At 49.4% G+C, this 19,434-nt stretch overlaps 1 protein-coding gene across 1 annotated transcript in view; it reads left to right on the forward strand.

Moving 5' to 3' along the window:
- Nucleotides 1–18,139, forward strand: part of LOC119400584 (eukaryotic translation initiation factor 3 subunit D) — a 118,748-nt gene extending 100,609 nt beyond the window's left edge. Inside the window, exons 6-7 of the mRNA XM_049417729.1 lie at nt 17,163–17,270; nt 18,059–18,139. Of these exons, the coding sequence (XP_049273686.1) occupies nt 17,163–17,270; nt 18,059–18,139 (189 nt within the window). The remainder of the gene's footprint in view (nt 1–17,162; nt 17,271–18,058) is intronic.
- Nucleotides 18,140–19,434: the final 1,295 nt, after the last annotated feature.

Consider the following 19,434-nt stretch of genomic DNA (forward strand, 5'->3'; position numbering starts at 1 on the left):
CCTTTCAGCGAATTGTGCTCACACAGGCGCACATTAGTGCAGTGGCCCGCCTGCCAACGTACACACGATCACTAGAAAGTAGGATCAAGTACAACACAGAAATACAGCATGGGATGTATTTATGGACGTGTCTGATTTGACTGGCACATTTCTGTGCCTGTGACTTGCTCGTGATTCAACGTTCGGCTTTAACAGAAATTAAAACTTAACGCTATAGCGGGAAGTGGCCTTTTTTTGTACAAAGGATCAAGCATGCACATAGGGTAGGACAGCCATATTCCTATGCTGCTCTTGTTCACACCCTTGTGTTGATGTGCGTGCCAGCTTTTCTGCAACCAGAGAAAGCCTTTCCTCTGGAAAGCCAGTCATCCTCAGTTTCGAAGCCTGCGAGTTGAGGCTTTCGTACATCGTATGAGGACAGGATTTATGGTGCGTTCACACTGAGACATTTGGCGGCGAGAGCGCGCGGAATCCGCTTCGGCGGCAGCGAGATCCGCCGGAAAAGCCCATTTCGTGCCGATCCGTCCTGGACCGATTTTTGCGGCAGCTGCCGCCGGATTGCCCTCACCGCGAACCAATTGAAACACGGTCGAACATTCGAAAAATGGCGGCGCGCTCTGTGATATCGCAGTCGTCGAGCCCGCAGCAACAGCGAAGTCTTTCGTAATCATCCTGTAGCTCTCGACAACTGCCAAGTGTTGTCGCGATTAGTATCTTTGCAATACATCATCGCGATCTCGCAAAACGGGTAGCATTATCTCGGCTCGGCCAAGCTTCTCGTGTCTTGCAAATCAGGGCGAACCAACCACGACTGCTTGCGTCGTTTCTTGTTCGGCGAACGCATGTTTCTCCTCGTCAGACATCGCCAGAAAGTTCCTTTCCAGCAGGCCCAGCAGTTCCACGACCCTGCTCCTGTTTATGCGCTCCGCCATAACGAAATGCGTACACAACGCAGAGCGTGTCGATGCCAGCGTTCCTTCGCGCGAAGGGACGATGACAACTAGGCGCCCTAGTTTCGGCGGTGCTGTTGCGAAGCGGTGTGAACAATGTGGAATTTCGGCGGCGCGCGAATTCCTGGTCGCTGTGGCCGGCGGATTCCCCAGTGTGAATGAGCCATTAGTGAGCACTGGGCGAAAACATGACGTCCCTATAGCATTTTTTTATCAGCCTAGTGTGGACCGAGGTGCCCCGCCACGGTGGTCTAGTGGTTATGGCGCTCGACTGCTGACCCCGAAGGTCGCGGGATCGAATCCCGGCCACGGCAGCTGCATTTTCGATGGAGGCGAAAATGTTTGAGGCCCGTGTACTTAGATTTAGGTGCACGTTAAAGAACCCCAAGTGGTCAAAATTTCCGGAGCCCTCCACTACGGCGCCTCTCAAAATCATATCGTGGTTTTCGGACGTTAACTCCAGATAATATTATTATTGCGGACCGAGGTATAACTTAACGGTGGTTTTACAGATCTCTGTGCATATTTCCAACACGTGTGGGAGAGAACGTCAGACACAGGTCGAGAAACTGGATGCATCCTTCGCTCAAACTTGAACTTCAAGCTGAGCCCATCCTTTTCAAGAATAGACGAAGTCTCACCAGCAATTGAATCCGGATGGATGCCATTCGGTATGATTAAGTAATCATCGACATAACGGACAACTTGTATTGCTAAATTTCACATGCTTTCTTCAACAGCACCGTCACCATTGCTTACCGTATTTACTCGAATCTAACGTGCACCTTTTTTTCCGGTAAAACGAGTCCAAAAATCGTATCCGCGTTAGAATCGAGTACCGAAAAAAAAAAAATAGAAACTCTGTTATCATATTGCCATCGGCACTTCAAAATGACCGCCTCCTACGCGCCTTGGCCATTTCTTGTGTGCTGAGGAGATTGTCATCCCGTTCTGCGTTCGCATCGACAGCATGGAAGTGCAGACTCCAAGTACTCGACGAGTGCACCACGATGCTGCATTTAAAAGAATAGTTATTACATGTGCAGAGACGGATGGAAATCGGGCCGCATCGCGGTCGTTCGGAGTTCCCGAAACGTGCGTGCGAGACTGGCGCAAACAGGCGCAGGCTCTTCCCCCTCCACACCATAAATTGAATAAAGCGCAAGCGGTCACACTACGCCAACTACAGACAAAAACGTACATCACTCCAGCCATGCTAAACAGAATCGATCCAGACTTTTCACCTTACTGTCAGCACTGTAATCACGAGCACTGCAATTTCGAACACATGCTCTGGCTGTGCCCCTTTAATTCGGGTTACAAGATTATCAGACAACCCTCCTGGGAGGCTGCCATGCGCAGCATGGAACTCAACAACCAACTCCTGGCAAGTCCAGAGGGCCCGAGACATCGCCGAGAGGCTCCAGCTTCCGGCACCTTCCTGGGTGGAGCCACCTGGCTGAGCTAGCGGGACCTCCAGTCGCGTTCAGCTTCTGCCACTGTTGGACCACAAGAAAGTTATCACTCACTCACTCACTCACTCACTCACTCACTCACTCACTCACTCACTCACTCACTCACTCACTCACTCACTCGCTCACTCACTCACTCACCTCACTCGCTCACTCACTCACTCTCCACTCAGAAGCAGAAGATTTTTTACAGCAAAGCTTCACGAAAAGGTTTTCATTGGACCAAAGTAGGGCCGGTTTCCCGAAATCGAAGAGCGTTGACAGCGACAAGGAGTTGTCCGACAGCGACGAGGACTGATCCATTATGCGACTCGTATCGCCGCCGTAGTGGTGACAGTTTTAGCAGCAAGGCCCGCTTTTTGACTTTGTGTTTTACTTCTTTGAAACTTACTTCTTAAAACCCAGTACTTGTTCTTTTGAATGTGCGAAGTTTGACTCCTACGGACTTTTTTTGTTCTTTTCTCTCACGAAGGATGGGTGTGCGTTACAATCGATGTATTACATTTTTTTTTTGTTCGCGGAAAACGGGTGTGTGTTACAATCGAGGGCACGGTAGAATCGAGTAAATACGGTAGCTAAAGGTCGCTCAACATGGCTCCCGCGTTGCCCCCATGATTTCCATGATGTATCGTGTCTGCGAAATGTGGTACCGCGGCGAAGTCTAATGTAGTCTAATGTGAAGTCTAAGGTATAAATGAAGAGGTTCAATCAGTTAGTCGGTGACTCTCCACTATGGCGCTTTTTTTCTAGTTTTTTCTCTTTTTTTGTGTGTTCGTTATGTCAGCACTGCAGGTCCACAGATGTAACCTCTCAACATTTGCAAATTCAAGCGCCTGCAATTTACACCCGAGTCACATGTCTTGATTGCTGGTATCGTGTGGTGCCCTGTTCGTGTTTTGCACACATGCAGCCTTTGAAAAATGTTGTTTTGGCTATAGCACAGTACTGCTTATGGTGTGGATATTCACGACTCCGGTGAATTATGTTATAAGTAGGGCTCCGTGTTTTCTGAGTTCATTTTTATTGAAATTTGGAGGGTGTTTTTCGGCGGAAACTCGACGTTTATCGCAGTTTATTTCTCGTAAATCCGCAGTTCTCAGAAATGCGGATTTTAGTTCTGCATTATTCTCAATAGGGGAGGACCGACGCCGTGGGAGGCGCTGCGTTGCCGGCGCTGTCAGTCAATGTGGGGAGAAAGCTCGTTACTCGAGTGTTGACTCCTCCGCTGTCCCCTTTAAGCTGCCTTGAAAACGCGTTGCTTTGCTCGCACGCTGCACGCGTTCTGCACGTGTTACTGAGAATTTCTCGCGTCGCGCGCGGGTTAGGATGTACACGCTTCTGTCCGCATGGCGCAATTTGGTGAAAGGTCAGCGTCTGCTCAGCCATGTAGCAGATGCGGAGCAAGTGATACAGACGACGCCGTCCTCGTCAGAGCGAAGTGCATTTCCCAAGTGAGGACGACGCTGTTTACGACGTGGAGTAATTATACACCTGTTTTATTTGGTTTGCTGTGTGTACTTCGCACACTCTATGTTTGTTACTGGATGCATGGTAAGGCCGCTTCTTGTGTTTAGGTGAAGCGACACTCACACTGTGACTGCTATTATGTTGGGATACCTTAATTTACTAGCAACCATTCGAGTTATCGTGCAGTACGCAACACTCCAAAAACAAATAGTCTATTTTGGGCTTCTTTCTTTCCCACAACAAAAATTGACATCTATCTCGCGTGTCCTTCCTTGCATTTTTGCTGTTCTTATAGCCGGTACTCCAAGTTTACGAACAGCGTGTGTACTATCAATGTGCATAGCATTATTAATAGGGAAATGACGAGCGCCCCAGCTTTCAGAAAAACTTTTTTGTGTGCAATCTGCGGGGGAAGAGCCAACTGCTGTCAAGGCATTTTATCTTGGTCACTATCGAAAGTGCACGTGTTGTACAGGCTGTACCGGCACACACAGTAACAACTAGTTCACTGTATGTGCCAGAAAAACCAATGGACGTGCAACAACGGCTTATGCTTTTTTTTTCGTAGTTGTCGTGGTCGTGACCACTCAAGCGGGAGCTTCGAATCCATGCCTGTCGTCTGCTTTTTTTGTGCCATCTGTTTGGGAATCGGTAGAATTTCACTGGTGGAGCCGACCCCTTCGTGTTTGCATGGCCATTGTGACAGTTGACGACGCAGCAATAGTTACCCCTTTCTGTCGGGGTAACACGCGGAACGAGGGGTGTTTCATGTGCAGCGCGCGCTTCGCAAATGCGTGGGAGCCAAAGGGAGCGAAAGGGTCGTAACACGCTACTAGTGTACGCTTTTTCCGGCAGGGTATGGCAAGCGCTGGCGTCGGCGGGCAACTTGAGCGGGTCTCCCCTATACAGTCAAATCTCGATACAACGAATCTCGAGGAACTGCTAAAAATCATTCATGATTTTGAAAAGTCATTGTAGTGAAAAAATAAAAAATTGGTGCGAAAATCGTTAAATGCAACCAAATCAGTCGGCTACCTGTACTGGGTGTATATCTGCGCTCACGTTATTCTCTAATAAGCGCCACACAAACGAACACAATATATTAGGGAATGAGGTGCACGTTTATTTGAGGAAGAGCGTGATCTTTGCTTGATTGGTGCAGCTCAACTGCTGCAAGACGAACTCTTCAGAGTGCGCATCCTTCTTATGCACTTCGAAGCATCAGCGTTGGATACAGATTCTTCGTGTTGGTTCATGCACGCTGTTTCAACGTCGTCTTTGCTCTCATTGTCCACGTCGCTGTTTCCTTGTCGCGACAAATGGTATGGATCTTATCGGTCATAAGTGCAGCCGACGTGCATACTTCGCCGTTGCACTGTGCCTAGTGTTCAAACGTTAGTGAAGCATGCATGGGTAATCTTCGGCGACTTCATCCCACTGGTCACTCGCGTCTCATTTTTCACTGTCGCCACATTCCTTCAGTGCTGCCTCCGGAGCTCATCGTGAATGTACAACCACTAAGCTAAAGGCGAGAAAACAGCCGTGTAACAAGCATGAAGGTGGAGCTGCCCGACGAAACAACAGAAGCAAAGGCAATGACGCAACGAGGCAAAGCCTGACGTAGAAAACAAGTCAGTACAGGCAATGGTGATGGCGATAGGGCTGCCACACATTTGAGTAAGGCAGGCGCGTAGAGAAATGCGGTCGTTCTGGTGATGATGATAGTTGCACGTACGGAGCTGGGCATTGTTTCTGCTGCTGCGAGTAACTTTTTAAATTCGCTATTCGTTATTTTGAAGTGTTGGGTAGATACAAGGGCGATAAAATTTGATACGTTATTCTGAAACATTCGGTATTCTGAAATTCATAGTAGTGAAATATTTTACATTAAACTAATCGGAATTTGGAGGGGTATTTTCGAAATAGTTGTTAATCTGAAAAAATTGTTAACCTGAGGTTCGCTCTAATGAGATTTGACTGTACTCCAAAATGATATGATACCTGAACTTGAAAACATCAGAACACACGAAGCGTATTTTAGTTCTTTGGAATGTTTAAGGGGGGAGGTGGCGATTGAAAAAAAACTTTTTTTGTTTGTTGACCTAGAGTAATGAAATTGGCAGGCATACTGAAGAATGTCTCGAATAGCTATATATGAAGTTCATTGCGATATCTCGAGTAGTTTTCAAATTACACTCTGTTACATAATCTGATGACATAGTCTGCTGGTGAAAAGCCTAGCATTGTAACAAACATGCCAGGAAGCTCAAAGTGGTCTTGATCTTTACTCAAAGAACACTACAAAGGATGACATTATTAAAAATGGTCTCTTGCTTTAGTTTTTTTACAAATAACATCCACATCAGCTTCATGTATTGCATCAGAACTTCTCATGCACTGATTATCACATACAAAAAAAAAACTAGGCCCTAAGCAAGGTAAAGAATGATGTCATCCTGTCAACAAGGCTTCAAGGATTAAAAAAAAGACGGAATCAAAATCTGTGTAGTAGTTGCCAAGATATCTGCTCCATGAGCTGAGCAACATGCCAAAAAAACAGTATTGAGAAAACTGCGTTTAAGGTTTGGCCTTCTCTAAAACACCTAAGGATTGTGATCTTTGGTTTTTTTTATGATGTTTTACTTCTTGGACATGTGGCCTTTCCCCAGTGTGCCTTTGTTCTTTTTTTCATAACCTTCTTCTTTTTTTGATCTACAAAAAGCCTGTATGGATTTCAAACCAAGTTCTCTGTATGAAGGAGTGGTGTGATAGACATGACAGAAAAGAAGATATTGCAATCTGCCATATACTGAAATAACTACACATATTTCTTGTATTTATGCTGTCATTAGCAAAATTAAGTCTTGCTTATTGATTACAAATAATCATTTAATAATTTTTATAAAGAGAGGTTTGTTGTGACAGAAAATGGCTCACACCATGATAGCCAATACCTTCGTTCCAAATAACAAACAGTTATGGCCAAGACATTAGTGGCACAGGGATTTTTGAGCAGTTTATTCTCGTCCCCCTGCTTCCTACACATTCTTTTGCCACTCTCGCGTATGCAACGTATTATCATTCGGCCGACCGCGGTAACGCTAGTCTACGAGGCTTTCATTGTTTCAGAACATTCATAAACGCCTGCGGCGATACCAAGCACGGCTCCAAGCACGTCTAAATTACTTCACTAGTGCTTACTGACAGCACTCTGACCGCTAAGTGCTCGGCCGTGGGGTCCGTGGAGCCGGCGCGTGATGTGCTTGATGGCGGCGTTCGGTGACGATAGCATTTTCGGGTGCTGATGTGCGAAACTGCTACCGCTGCTCCGAGCAGTCCGTGGCCATGGGGTCTGACGAGCTCGGCTGTGGAGTTCACTGCCGATGCGTAAAATGCCTATCCGCGGTTCCGAAGTGCCGACGAGCGATGTGCTTCTTCGCTTGCGAAAAAGCACATAGTTACGGGTACGCTAGCTCATTGTCCGCAAAGTTCGAGGTTTGTTTCGCCAAACGGCGCCGTGAGCGGAGTTAGGCCTAGCGACGACTCCGAGCAGTAGGTGCGCAGGCCGTGGTGCACGTTGCTTCAAAGTGCGTAATGCGTGGTCGTTAGTACAGAGTCCTCCCGCGATGGCCTTCGTCACGATGTCGGAAGTGCTGATAATCAGAACATCTAACCACGAATCCGACACTGAAGTCAACCCTAGAGAGTTGGTCTGAGACGCGCGTTTGCGATGTTCGCTAGGAGCGCGGCACACCATCGTTTGAGGCCAGGATGGGAGTATTGCGGACCAAGACGTACCGAGCCAAATACGAAGGAATAGACACGTTATGTAGTGCATGTGGAGAGGAGGAAGAAACGGCTGAACACTTGCTAGTGGTCTGTAAAAGGGCTTCACCCTACAGTTAAAAAAAATGGCGCATAATTGTTCAAAGCATTGGGGTTTAGGGACAGTAAAGGTAAAATACACTTTAAGCGGGTAGAAATAACTAGGAGGAGGTTATCTGATTGGTGGCTACAATCAAGGCGCGAGTGAAAATTCCTTCACCTACATAGTGCTAGTGTTAGTGCTACATAGTGCTAGTGCTAGTGTATTACGACTATGTGGCGTGAGCCGCCGCCCCATCTAAAGGGTACAGCCTTATCCATCCATCCATCCATCCATCAGATCGAACTTCCTCTTGCAGCTCCAAACGAAAGCGTAATTATATTCCAAGTGATCGTCTAGCTATGAACACAGAACAATTGCAAATGTGTCACGAAGTAGCGTGATTTTTGACAGCCGCGAACTCGTGACGCATAATCGGCAGACGACGATCTCCCGGAGCGAGCATCGGACCAATGGCGAGGCGAGCTGGGGCAATCGGAGGCCTCGGAACGACTCTCAAGTGTTTGCTTTTTGTGCGCTTCTTTCTGAATGGAGGAGCCTGCTGAAGCGGGCAATTTGAACACGGAGGAATGCCCTTTCCGACAAACCCAGGAAGTTGGTCCGCGTTCGCGCCATCGCGGAGCTAGAATTTTTTGAAAATCGCTGTTTTTTTTTTGCGATTTCCACAATTATTTTCGCCACCTCGGAGGGCAAAACAAATTTTTCGAAGCACTTCTGGGTGGTTTTCAGTGTAGATATTTTGGAATCAGATAGAAAAAGGGTTCCAGAAACTGAAAATTTGATTTTCAGAAAATGGATTTTGCCATTTTTTTGCGATACGAAAGCCGCGTCCCCCCTTAAATGCAGAAACACATGTACGCACTGTCACATATCTTGGGAGCGCTTGCAAGCCGGATGTGATTGAGAGAGAGAGAGATGGGAGGCACACCTTTTACATTACACAACATGGCAAAAATCAACAAACACTCAAAATTCACACCAAAGAGAAATCACGTGCACAAAATACTGAGCTAGCGACTAATATCCGAACCAGGGTGTAAGAAAAATAATGCAGGTGTTGACACTCCGCTCCACGACGCGTCCTGATAATGTTAGGCGCTTTCGGTCCCTTCGTCGCAGCGCCCCCACGAAACTGTGGCCGGCGCATGTACTATAGGCCTGACTGGCTGCCCAGGCGGCGCTGCGAAAACGGTGCTAAAAAGCGCCCCCTACGACAAGTTCTTTGGTTTCGAGTAGTCAGACAGGCGGCTGCATGCAGCACTAAGCTCAGATGCGCAATGGAGCCGCCGCTGTCGGTTGTGCTGCGCTTTGGATCTCGGCCAGTTTCTGGCGTGGCTGAGTTCTTCAGGCCAAGCAATCTGCGTAAACGCAAGAAGCTCGTCAACGTCAAGTATGTTTACGACGTGCAGGAGATTGAAGGAACCATTTCGGCGCGCTGCAACTCAAAAGTGCAGCGAATCTCATACGACGTTGAACTCGAGTTAAGTTTTACGAGGCATGCTCGCGCGATTAACGACAGTGCATAAACGAAAAGATTGCTGTTAGGAAAGCCGACATGATTTGCATTACACGACGAAACGGAATCAAGAAAGGTCCAGATGAAGGCTAGCCGTCGGCGGCCCGAATGAGCGCATCCGCGTCGTGTGCCGTTTTCTGCCGCATTCAGTCGCAAACACACGTTTTCCCCATGCACGGTTGTAATTTTCAACATTTGCTTCTAGGGAATTCGTCAAATTCTGTCAGCGTGCGGTGGCGGTCGAGAAGCGACGGCGCGCAATGTTTACAGCCGGCCGCTGGAAGCAGCCGGCTGTAAGCTGCCGGAAAAATCGTAGGCACATGCGCAGGGTGACTCATGGCATCGTTTTTCTCGTTTCGCACGAAATGCCGGCTGCATATCCTCGTGATCGCCGTCGGCAGCCACGGCGTGCCGTCTGAACTGCACACAGGGAATATATACATATATAAACGCGTGCACGAGCGTACGAAAAGTAATCAGCACGTTACGTTGCAAACCACGTTTTGCTCGCGTACTCACTTCACGCGTCGGACGGCACGTATCCAGCGGTTCCGTCGCTCCACTTCATACGGCTTTCAGGGGAACCAGTAAAACCGCACATTAGGATCCTTACCCCCATGTTCGAGGCAGTTAACCACGCAACAATAACGGCGGCGACCGCGCTTCGGGACCGCGCTCTGCTCAGAGCCGCGCCCAGACCACCTGCTTTCGGCACGGTTTGTTGAAGCAGGGATCGCTCGTCAAACATGTCAGACTCTGCAGGCATAGCGGACAAGTTCCTGCGTACATTTTAAGCACTTTTTGAGCCTGAAAACTAGGCGCAAAATTAAGTAAAACGCTTAAAGCAACTGAGAACTGCGTAACTCGCCGTCGGCGTCTATTTTTGACTACCCAAGCAACTTCGGCACACGCCACCAGGCTCCGCCACAGTACTCAAAACTCCAGCGCGTCAGCCCTATGACGACGAGCTGCATATGTGGAGAACGCAGCGTTCTGACACCATGCCGTGGAGGCAGCTGCGACGTTCGCCGCACGTGACGTTTTTCGGTCCACGAAAGACGCGGCATGCGTTTCTAGCTCTAGTTGCTAGCGTGCCGGCACTTTAAGAAAAAAGCAAGGAGAAAAACGAAAAGAAAAACGTGCGTCCGCCTCGTCGCACTCGGTCCATAAGTCGCAGCGCCCCCCCACGAAACTGCGGCCGGCGCATGTACTATTGGCCTCGAGATCTTGGAGTGGCGCCCTCTCGCGTGTGACGTCAGAGCGGGGACTCCTCTCTCAACCACGCTGCAGCAGCCGCTGCCTCTTGTATGCGGATCGTCTGCTTCAGGCGGGAAGTTTGTCGAACGAACAGCATCGCGACGGTCAACTAACGCCTGCAACGAATGTTTTCGAGTGTAATCTTGAACTTGTTTTAGTTGCGGCCCAATCGACAGGGCCAAGAAACCCCTCGGATGGCCGACGAGTGCGCCGATGCCACCGATCGCATTGCTGGTAAGAAAGTGAAACTATGTGTGAGTGTTCTCGTTCGTTATCTTGTTTCCGCCTTACGATAATAATTAGTTTGGGTGTTTATTTCGATATTTCAGTAAGTGTGCCATTCTCCAGCATCTACAAGTATATAGATAAAGCTTGTGAAAGGTCGCGGTGCCTCATCGAGGGCGAGGCGGTGTACGACGCAGGCCACGTTTTTGAATGCGCGGTCGAGGCCGTTAAAGGGCCCGTAAACAGGCTGCGACTTTTTTTTCACACCCGCCAAACAAGCTCGCTAATCCGTACAGTAGACCGCGGCGATCACGTTTTCCGAATATTACAGCGCTGCGCGCCGCGCAGACCCTTCATTTCGAAAAACAATTCCCGCTCTTCTTTCCTACGCCTGACCAGTCCTCCTCGTACGCGCAGTGACGTCAACTCGGCGATCGCCGAGTTGACGTAGCACTGAGCTCGTCGATTGGTCTAAACCAGGTCTCAACAAACAGTTGTCAAGTTAACGTCAGTTCCTGTTCCCACCCACCGCTACGAAACTGCGCCTTGTTTTTTGGCCCTGCGGTGATGCGGTTTCGGCCACGCAGTTGTCGCGCGTATATTCCTCGCACTGCATAGCACCTGCACGCACTTCGGCGAAACGTTGTTCAGTTGCCGGCTGCAAATCTAGCGGGGAGAAGGGAATCTCCGGTAGCTCGGACGGGTCGCGCTTGCTCGCGCGGCAAGCGGGGTTCTCCAGGCTTTTCTCTCGCGCCCCTTCGACGTCTCGGAAAGCAAGCACGCATTCCTGCTGCATTGTGAACTGTCACAAAGGTTTAAAAATAGTGAATAGCCGAAAACTGCCCGTCAAGTTACGGAGCACGTGCGACAATATAAACAATAAACAACCAGGAGCCACAGCAAGCGGAAGTGCATTGCGACTGATCGAGCTCGCCCATGACGTCAATTGTTGACGTCGTGTCACGTTGCCGAAGTGGGCGGAGTCACGACGACGGGCTACGCCTTTTCCTCCATGTGGCGGAGAAGGGTGGTGAGACCGCGCGAAAATTTGAAACCAGCTGAAACGGATGTTCTAACCCCTGTAACTTCCTTATTATAGCACGTACTCGCAAAATTCTTGCGGCAGCATGTTCACATAGCAAAAGTGCGCATATTCTTTTCATTACAATTTTTGGACATCGGGGTTGTTTACTGGCCCTTTAACGGAGATCGCATCACCGACGCAGCTCTCGTCCTGCAAACAAGTGCACAAGTGCCGCCTTGTTGCTCCCCCCCTGCCGATGCCCATGATCGCAGTTTGTCCCGTAATGTTAGTTCAGTGAGAACGATATTACGTCAAAGTTCATATTATTACCGCACAGGCCCGTCGCATGGGTATTAGAATATAACAAATAGTTAATCGCTGATTATACCACGCACAGGGCCACAGAGATTAACGTGGCAAAGCCAAGCTGGGTCGAGTTTCACGCCACGCAGCCTAACGAAAAGCTTAAAGAGCTTCGCTTTTAAAATAGTGTCTGCCTGAGGTGAAACCTTTTAGAGAATGTGCACTAAACAGCGGCAACAGGTTTCGCTTATGACTTTATGATAAGCAGTCCGCTAGGCGCGCGCTTGCCTTCATAAGTAAAATATGTAGGTACACCATCGAAATGCAGCCGTAGTCTCAGATATCCCGCGCCGCTCAGCTGAGCTCACGAGGTGCGCTTAGTGCAAGGCAATTCGGAGGCCGCGTCGTCGGCTCCTTGTCTAGGGCCGTCGCGGCAGGTTGTGGGACGGCACTGCACCTGGTGTAAGTCACCTATGCTTATAGCCTGCGTGCAATAAACGGCTTAAGTATTGGCGAGGCGCCTAAACACGGTCACAAGCGTAGCAGAAGTCACTGTCCGCGAAGTGCTTGCTGCACACGGTCGATGAAGACGTGGGGCGCATTTTCATTCTGAGCTTGACGATCCACTCCTTCTTCAGCCTCGGGTCCTTAGTGTAGTTGTGAAAGCTAACGCCTTTTTCACGAGCGGACGAAGTACACTGAGGCACAGAGCAGTGTTCACCATTGTGCAGCACTGGCCGCGGAGACAAGCGGCCGCAGTTCTAAGAAACAAAGAGCTGTAGTTCTAAATGAACGTTAAAAGCAGTCCCACGGTTGTTCGAACAGCGTCAGTAGCCACCATACGCAAGATAACCAATTGAACTGCTTTTTTGTTCAGATCTACCGCTACGGTGGTTTCAACACGGCGTTGGGCCTACGTAGCAGACGAAAGCGCGCGAATCCCCGATCTGACGTCATACAGACGCCGTTCGCAGCGCCGCCATCGGTCGCACACCAGGCCAATAGCCGAACATTATCTGGTCGCGCTCTTCGTCGCGGCGGGCGGAGAGTGTCAACACCTTAGTTTTCTTACACCGTGATCCGAACTAAAATAACAATCCATCCATGTTAGGCTCAGCTCTTTTGTCCAAAGTCAGTCTAGCCACTATGGCTTCTCTGTCGCTACTGTCGCTACCCAAATTGAACATTCTTACTGTTCATGACGTCGGCTCTTTAACAAAGTAGCCCCGCCGTCCCGTCGTGTCCGTCGTTGACGTTCTTGAAGAGGTCCTACAGTCGTTGATCAGCATTTGCGCAGCTTCTCTCCATTGCCCATATCCTGGTCGTCGTCGAGATAGTTGTCAGTCTTGAAAGGTTAGGCCAACGATCTTCGGCCTCTGTTTCCAAGTGCTGCCTGGCCAAACCGACGACGTGGCGCTTCGGAGACATTCGTGTGGGTCACAGTCATCCTGCTGAGAAGGTGAAGTGCTGCTGTTGCACCGGGAACTGCTGTGACAAGGTGCTGCAGGTCCGGGGAGCCTCGCTCGGTTGCTACCAAGGTCTTAAAGCTTATTGTAATACAGTCGACGTCCGATTTCCCGGACCCTCAAGGGACCGCGAAAACGTCCGGAAAATCGGGCAGTCCGGAAAAACGAATGCACGTGAAAACGCACATTTTTGGTAGGTATTTTTCGCTGACGGAGAGGGTCACAGCCGGAGTACAAGATTCCCATAGCAATTCAGCCAATGCATTGTTTAGGTGGCTCTGAAAAGAGCCGTTTATAAAAAAAAAAATACGACGTGGCCGGCACTACCTCATAGGTCAGCACTTGGGCGCAAAGAAGTCGCTTATTTTCTTTTGCACGGTCCGCTTGCCCGCGATTATGTCCTGCCTCAATTTCAGTCAACGTCATGTTGCCGCTGTACACCAATGACAGTGTCATCAGTGCTCGCGTCAACTCCGTGTTCGTTGGCTGTGTAGGAGCTGGCTCTTCGTTCTCGGTGTCGGAGTCATCGGAATCCTCCGTAACTTGAATGATTTCGTCATCGATCAACTCCGCACATAGCTCGAGGTCTTTGTCAGCGTCGGCGAAGCCCTCAAGGGTTATCTCGGCTGGAATCAACACGCCGCCAGCGCGCACATTGTCGAAGGCAACGTCCGCGGATGGCAGTTCGTCATCGTGAGCCTACGAGGTGGCTTTGTGCGCTTCGAAGGCGCGGACGAAGACGAAGGAGCAGTCGGTGCCATGCTGTAAACGGCGAATCCGCTCGACGAAAAGCGCAGCACGAAACAGCTAGGAACTCGGTGGATGCTGAAGGTCGGGAAACGTGATCACTGAAGGTAGCGCGCAGCAGCAGACGATCAACCGCAAGACACGACCGCAGAGCTGGCACAGCTGACAAAACAACACGTGAACGAACACAGTGAGGTTTGGCTTGGCTAAGCTACGGCTGGCAACGGATTGACACGTGCGGTTTCGAGGTTACGGCAGCCGCGGCGCGGTGCGGCGTTGCTGCTGATGCGAGTATGGTGGGTTCAAGGCGAAAATGAAAACAACCAAAATGGCGGCGTCGGTGGTGACTTTGGGTCGGCGGTTAACAGTAAAAAGTCCGGGAAATCGGATGGCGAAGGCTATAAGCGTCCGGAATTTCGGACTTTTTAATACATTGACTCTACGGGGAACTTGACGGTGCCACAGATGAGTCCGGGAAATCAGGCATGTCCGGCATTTCGGGCGTCCGGGAAATCAGACGTCGACTGTAGACGCAAGCATACTTTACTAGCTTTGAGAAAAAAAACCTTGATGCGAAAGCACCACCAGAAGACAGAAGCACAAGAAGATAGCGGGCTGCTTAGGCATCTAGGCTTTTCTTGGAAGTTATGTACCAACTATCCAAGCAACAAGTTCTGCTAAGGTAGTTGCTGTCACTGATGAAAGGGCGCTCCTTTCAATTGATGATTCTCAGTTGTGAATTGGAGCACAACACAGCTATGTCGGCTAAGGCCTTTCCAACCTTCTGAAAAGTGGTTTGTACCAACATGCCAATTGATACTGTGTTACACTGCTGAACTATTTCCCACTCTATCATGAGGGTCCTACGTTCAGGAAGCTCGTTGTAGGTTGCAAGCACTGCCACTGCCGAACATCCGCAGAGTTCCGGCAACTCGTCGATGGTAATGGAAATGGGGTGGTCTTTCATCGAAGAGCTTATTGTCGCAGTGTGTCACACTGACCTCGTGTAGGTATTTTCGATGTACAGTAGGCTTTCAGTAAACGGAACCTGAAGGGACCAGGAAAATGTGTTCCGTTTAACAGGAGTTCCGTTTACTGAGAGATGAATAGGGGTGCGGAATCCAAGTATGAAACCAATCGTGTTAGATGCAGTTGTTCCGTTTAAGCAGCAGTTCCGTTTAACAGATTTCCGTTTACTGAGAGTTTACTGTAGTTGATTAATACCTGGCATCATGCGTGCCGCTGGACGCTTGCTTCGAAAGAGGCTGCCAAGAGGTCCATCAGCCTGGTCCAGTGGAATCCCAGCATGACAGATTGCACGGCAAAACTGGTGCGGGAGCTAATTTATATCGGCCAAACCGGCCGATATATCAGTGACCGGTTAGAACATGACCTTTCGATAAAGAATGGAACAGGTCATATTGGCGTTTATCGGATAAATCCGAATTGTCAAAAATTTAACCAGCGAGTGTAATAAAAGTTTCTTCTGATTTATCTGAAAACATGGAGCCCTAGTTATAAATGATCTATGATGTGTGTGTGTGTTTCTTCCCATAAACTTTGTGGGAATCGAGCGCACCCTTCCCTTTGGCGCCTCGTTCCCCAGCTAGCGCGCGTGTTGGCCCTGCGCGGCTCGAGCGCCGGGAACCGCCGTTAATCGGCGGTATGGCGACCGCGGCGGCAGCGCCAGGCCTCTTTGTCTGGTGCAAGCCATGCGTCAGCCTCCCGGCGCGCGGGCACGCGTCCGGGCATGCCTCGACATGCTCACGCCACCAAGCTAGCTTACGTCACTGTGCAACGCCGTTCCCATTGGCCGCCAGTGACAACCCCCTTCCCCCTTGAGCTCGCTTCTGTCTGGCGCGGGCTTGCCCGCGTCAGATGCTCTCAGGCTAGCACGAGAGGTGACGCGCTGCTCTAGCAGGCGGCTTCTCGTTCGTGTGCTCGACTGCTGCCCTTTGTGTGATAGTCGTAGCACCGCTGGCAAGCGTACTCGATCGGTCTTGCGGAGTTCCCTTTACGGCCTGCAAGCCCGTGACTGTCGTACTGTGCTGCATCTTGGGTTAATAAACCCGTGTTGTTTGTTGACCTCCTGCCTCGAGTGCCTTTTCTGCGCCGTGCCGGAGAATCGACGAACCCGGCCGTAGCGTCTTTGTTCGCTGCGGCAGTGGAGAACGTCGCGTCCCTTCACGGTCGCCTCGTAGGGTAAGCTTTGCGCTAAACCTATCTCCACAACTTTCAGTTGCCAGCCTGCGCTTGTGCATGGGCCTTCCTTGTCCCCAGTTTTCTCGCGCGCTTTTTGTCATATTGGAACCTTCTTGAATGTTCTACTCCAGTAGTGTGTGCACTGCATATCGTATAGTGCATCCGACGACAACGCTGGTAAGTGGAATGACTCGTGAATATGCCATGACTGGCTCTGATATTGTGCCATTGTTGCACTGTGTGCACTGGAGTTTCGTTACTTCAATGCCAGGCTCCAGTTAGGCTCCCCCACAGTGAAACTGGTTCCGACTCTGAGAGGCTACTGCAGTGACAGATGTGCTGGCATAGTCAAGCGAAGAATGCGCGGCACCGCCTGTTCGGAAACCGTGAAGCAGGTTTCTGGGCATCTGAGTTTGGTGTAGCCCAGCGTGGCCCGTGCAATGTGAAGATGAAGCTATTTGGAGCCAGGTTAGTCCTAGCACACCAGTAGCCGTCTGTCGCGTCAGCGGTCTGGAACTGCCGGGCTCTCGAGGGTTTACCGGCCTGAGGGCGCTGTGCCGTGCGCACATGCTTTTGTCGGAGTATATGCGCATTTTTACAGACTAATGGGTAGATTAACCTTTCTGTTCTTCTGCCTGTGGTTGCAGCTGGCCAAGACAGAGGGACAGTCTTACAAGGTGTTTGCCACTGACGCCATCATCGCCTGCCTTATGTGTGCTGGTCGGTCGGTCTACTCCTGGGACATTGTTGTTCAGGTGCGTACCACTGCAACATTCTCGAATGCAAATCAGTGTCACACGACACTGTATCTGTGATTGCATCTGCATGTATGATTGCATATTGTAATGTATCTTCTAGGTTGACAGTATTAATAATCATGCAAACAAAATTTAGGTTGGTAATTATCCTGTTAGCAGTCAGTGGGTATTCTAGAGCAAGAATTTTATGGGGTCCCAAGTTTTCTTGCTGTTGACCTCCAAAGGTCTAACTTAAATTAAGCTGTAATTCTTCCTTCTAGCAATAATGTTGTGACTGTTAAACAAGGTGTTGCTTCAAAATGGTCAGTTGTTGGGCTAGTTGGATCGACAAACCAAATCCACGCTCCCCTATGCAAGGTGTCGCTTTTATGCTTCTATGGATGTCTTTTTTTTAATCAATCTGTTCATCATCTTACATTTAATTTGTTTGATCTCTGTGATTCGAGTTCTTTCGAAATCTGAGGCCCAGATAAATAAAACAAAACTGTTGTTACTTTGCCCGAGTGCTGCCAAACCCACACATATATTCATTGAGGGTTACAAAAATTACATCGTTATAACTGATTGTGGGATTGCGTGGTGAACAACATAAGTGGGAGGAGAGCTTCTGTTAACATATGCATATATATGCACAGTGCAGGCAACTTAAACCTAAAAGCTTTCTTTACCACTGATATTCTAGGCAGTCCGTTTCTAGGCGCAAGTGCACGAAGCAGAGAATCTCAGTGATATGAACATGGCTGATATGAATTTGTAATATTCCTTGGCCGAATTCTACTGTCCAGTGGGCCAAAATTCAGATGTTCCGAACACTTTTCTGTGTCGCTACGGGTGATACAAACTTGGGTACCGAAACCGTCGAGTGATGACCGAGAGCAGCGTGCTCTGGAAAGTTCAGAAGTACACGCGCAGCCTGCGCACACACATTCAGAACCGCGGTTATCGTTTGGCACAACCGCTGTGGATGAAGCCGCGGTCGCCATCGACGCGATCATGTAGGGCATCGACAAAATTCCGAAAATAAAGGCGCACCCAATGCTCATGCTCACAGAGTCAAAGCAATGCTGCTTGCTGCAACAGCTGCAGTCAAAGCCACAGAAGACATGATCATAGATAGCAACGACGTAATTTTAAAGGCACTGATACAAGTACAGATGGCCGGAAGATAGACGGATAGCCGGAGCTATAATAGGAGGCCATCAGGACCTCCATAGCAAAATGAAAAATGAGACATGGCACTACGAGAGCCCAAAACGAACTGAGTCATTATTTTTCCCGCGTCCCCATCTTCCAGTCTCCAGGCGTGTTAGCTATTAACATTGTGACAGGCACATGTGCCGCCCTTGCACACAGATTGAAAACGGAACTACCGTTTGCCACAACCGCCACGTGCAATGCCGCGCTTGCTATCGACATCATCGATAGCGACTACACCACTCCATAGGTATGCGGCTAACACAGCAGTAGATTAAAGGCAATGAAGTTGTAAGAAAGCTCGAAGCGTTTCGGCGTTCCTGTCCTTCGCTTATGACTGTGTTGGAGCACACTTTAGCACTTAGTTTTCACTTGGCCTCAAGTGAAGCTTCGATGCACACGTTTGCAGCAGTCAGCTGTGCCGTCTGTTACTGGTCCGTTCGCGTGTGCTGCAGAAAGACATGCGCGAGTTATTTCGACAGCAATAAATGTTTTGTGCGTATATCGTGATTTGAAAACTGACTTTGCTAGTTTTTTGATGATACGAAATTTTGGGTGGCACGAATGTTTTCTCTCGCCCGTGCAATTTGTATCGCCGAGATTCTACTGTACTGGCATAGCACGGACTTTGAAGCATGTGATCATGAAGTCCATGCATGGAGTTCGGCTTTGGCCCCAGTTATCAGCAAAGTGCTCGGTGTCACAATTGAAAATGTGGTCACACTGCAATTGCTGCTGGCCCATTACCAGGGTGTCTACCGACCGGGAAAGCCAAGAATTCTCAGGGATTTTGGATAATCTGGAAAAACTCAGGGAAAACTCAGGGAAATTGTGCTCCCATCAGGGAAAATCCACAGTAACTTTACTGAAGGGGAACGAAAGTTGTGGTAACGCTGGCTCGAAGTTTTGTGAATGCATTTTTCAAATCGAACGGCCGCTGTGGCTGCGGGGAAGGGGTGCACCTCGA

Source organism: Rhipicephalus sanguineus, chromosome 7 (genome assembly GCF_013339695.2).
Source record: "Rhipicephalus sanguineus isolate Rsan-2018 chromosome 7, BIME_Rsan_1.4, whole genome shotgun sequence".
Lineage (NCBI taxonomy): Eukaryota > Metazoa > Arthropoda > Arachnida > Ixodida > Ixodidae > Rhipicephalus > Rhipicephalus sanguineus.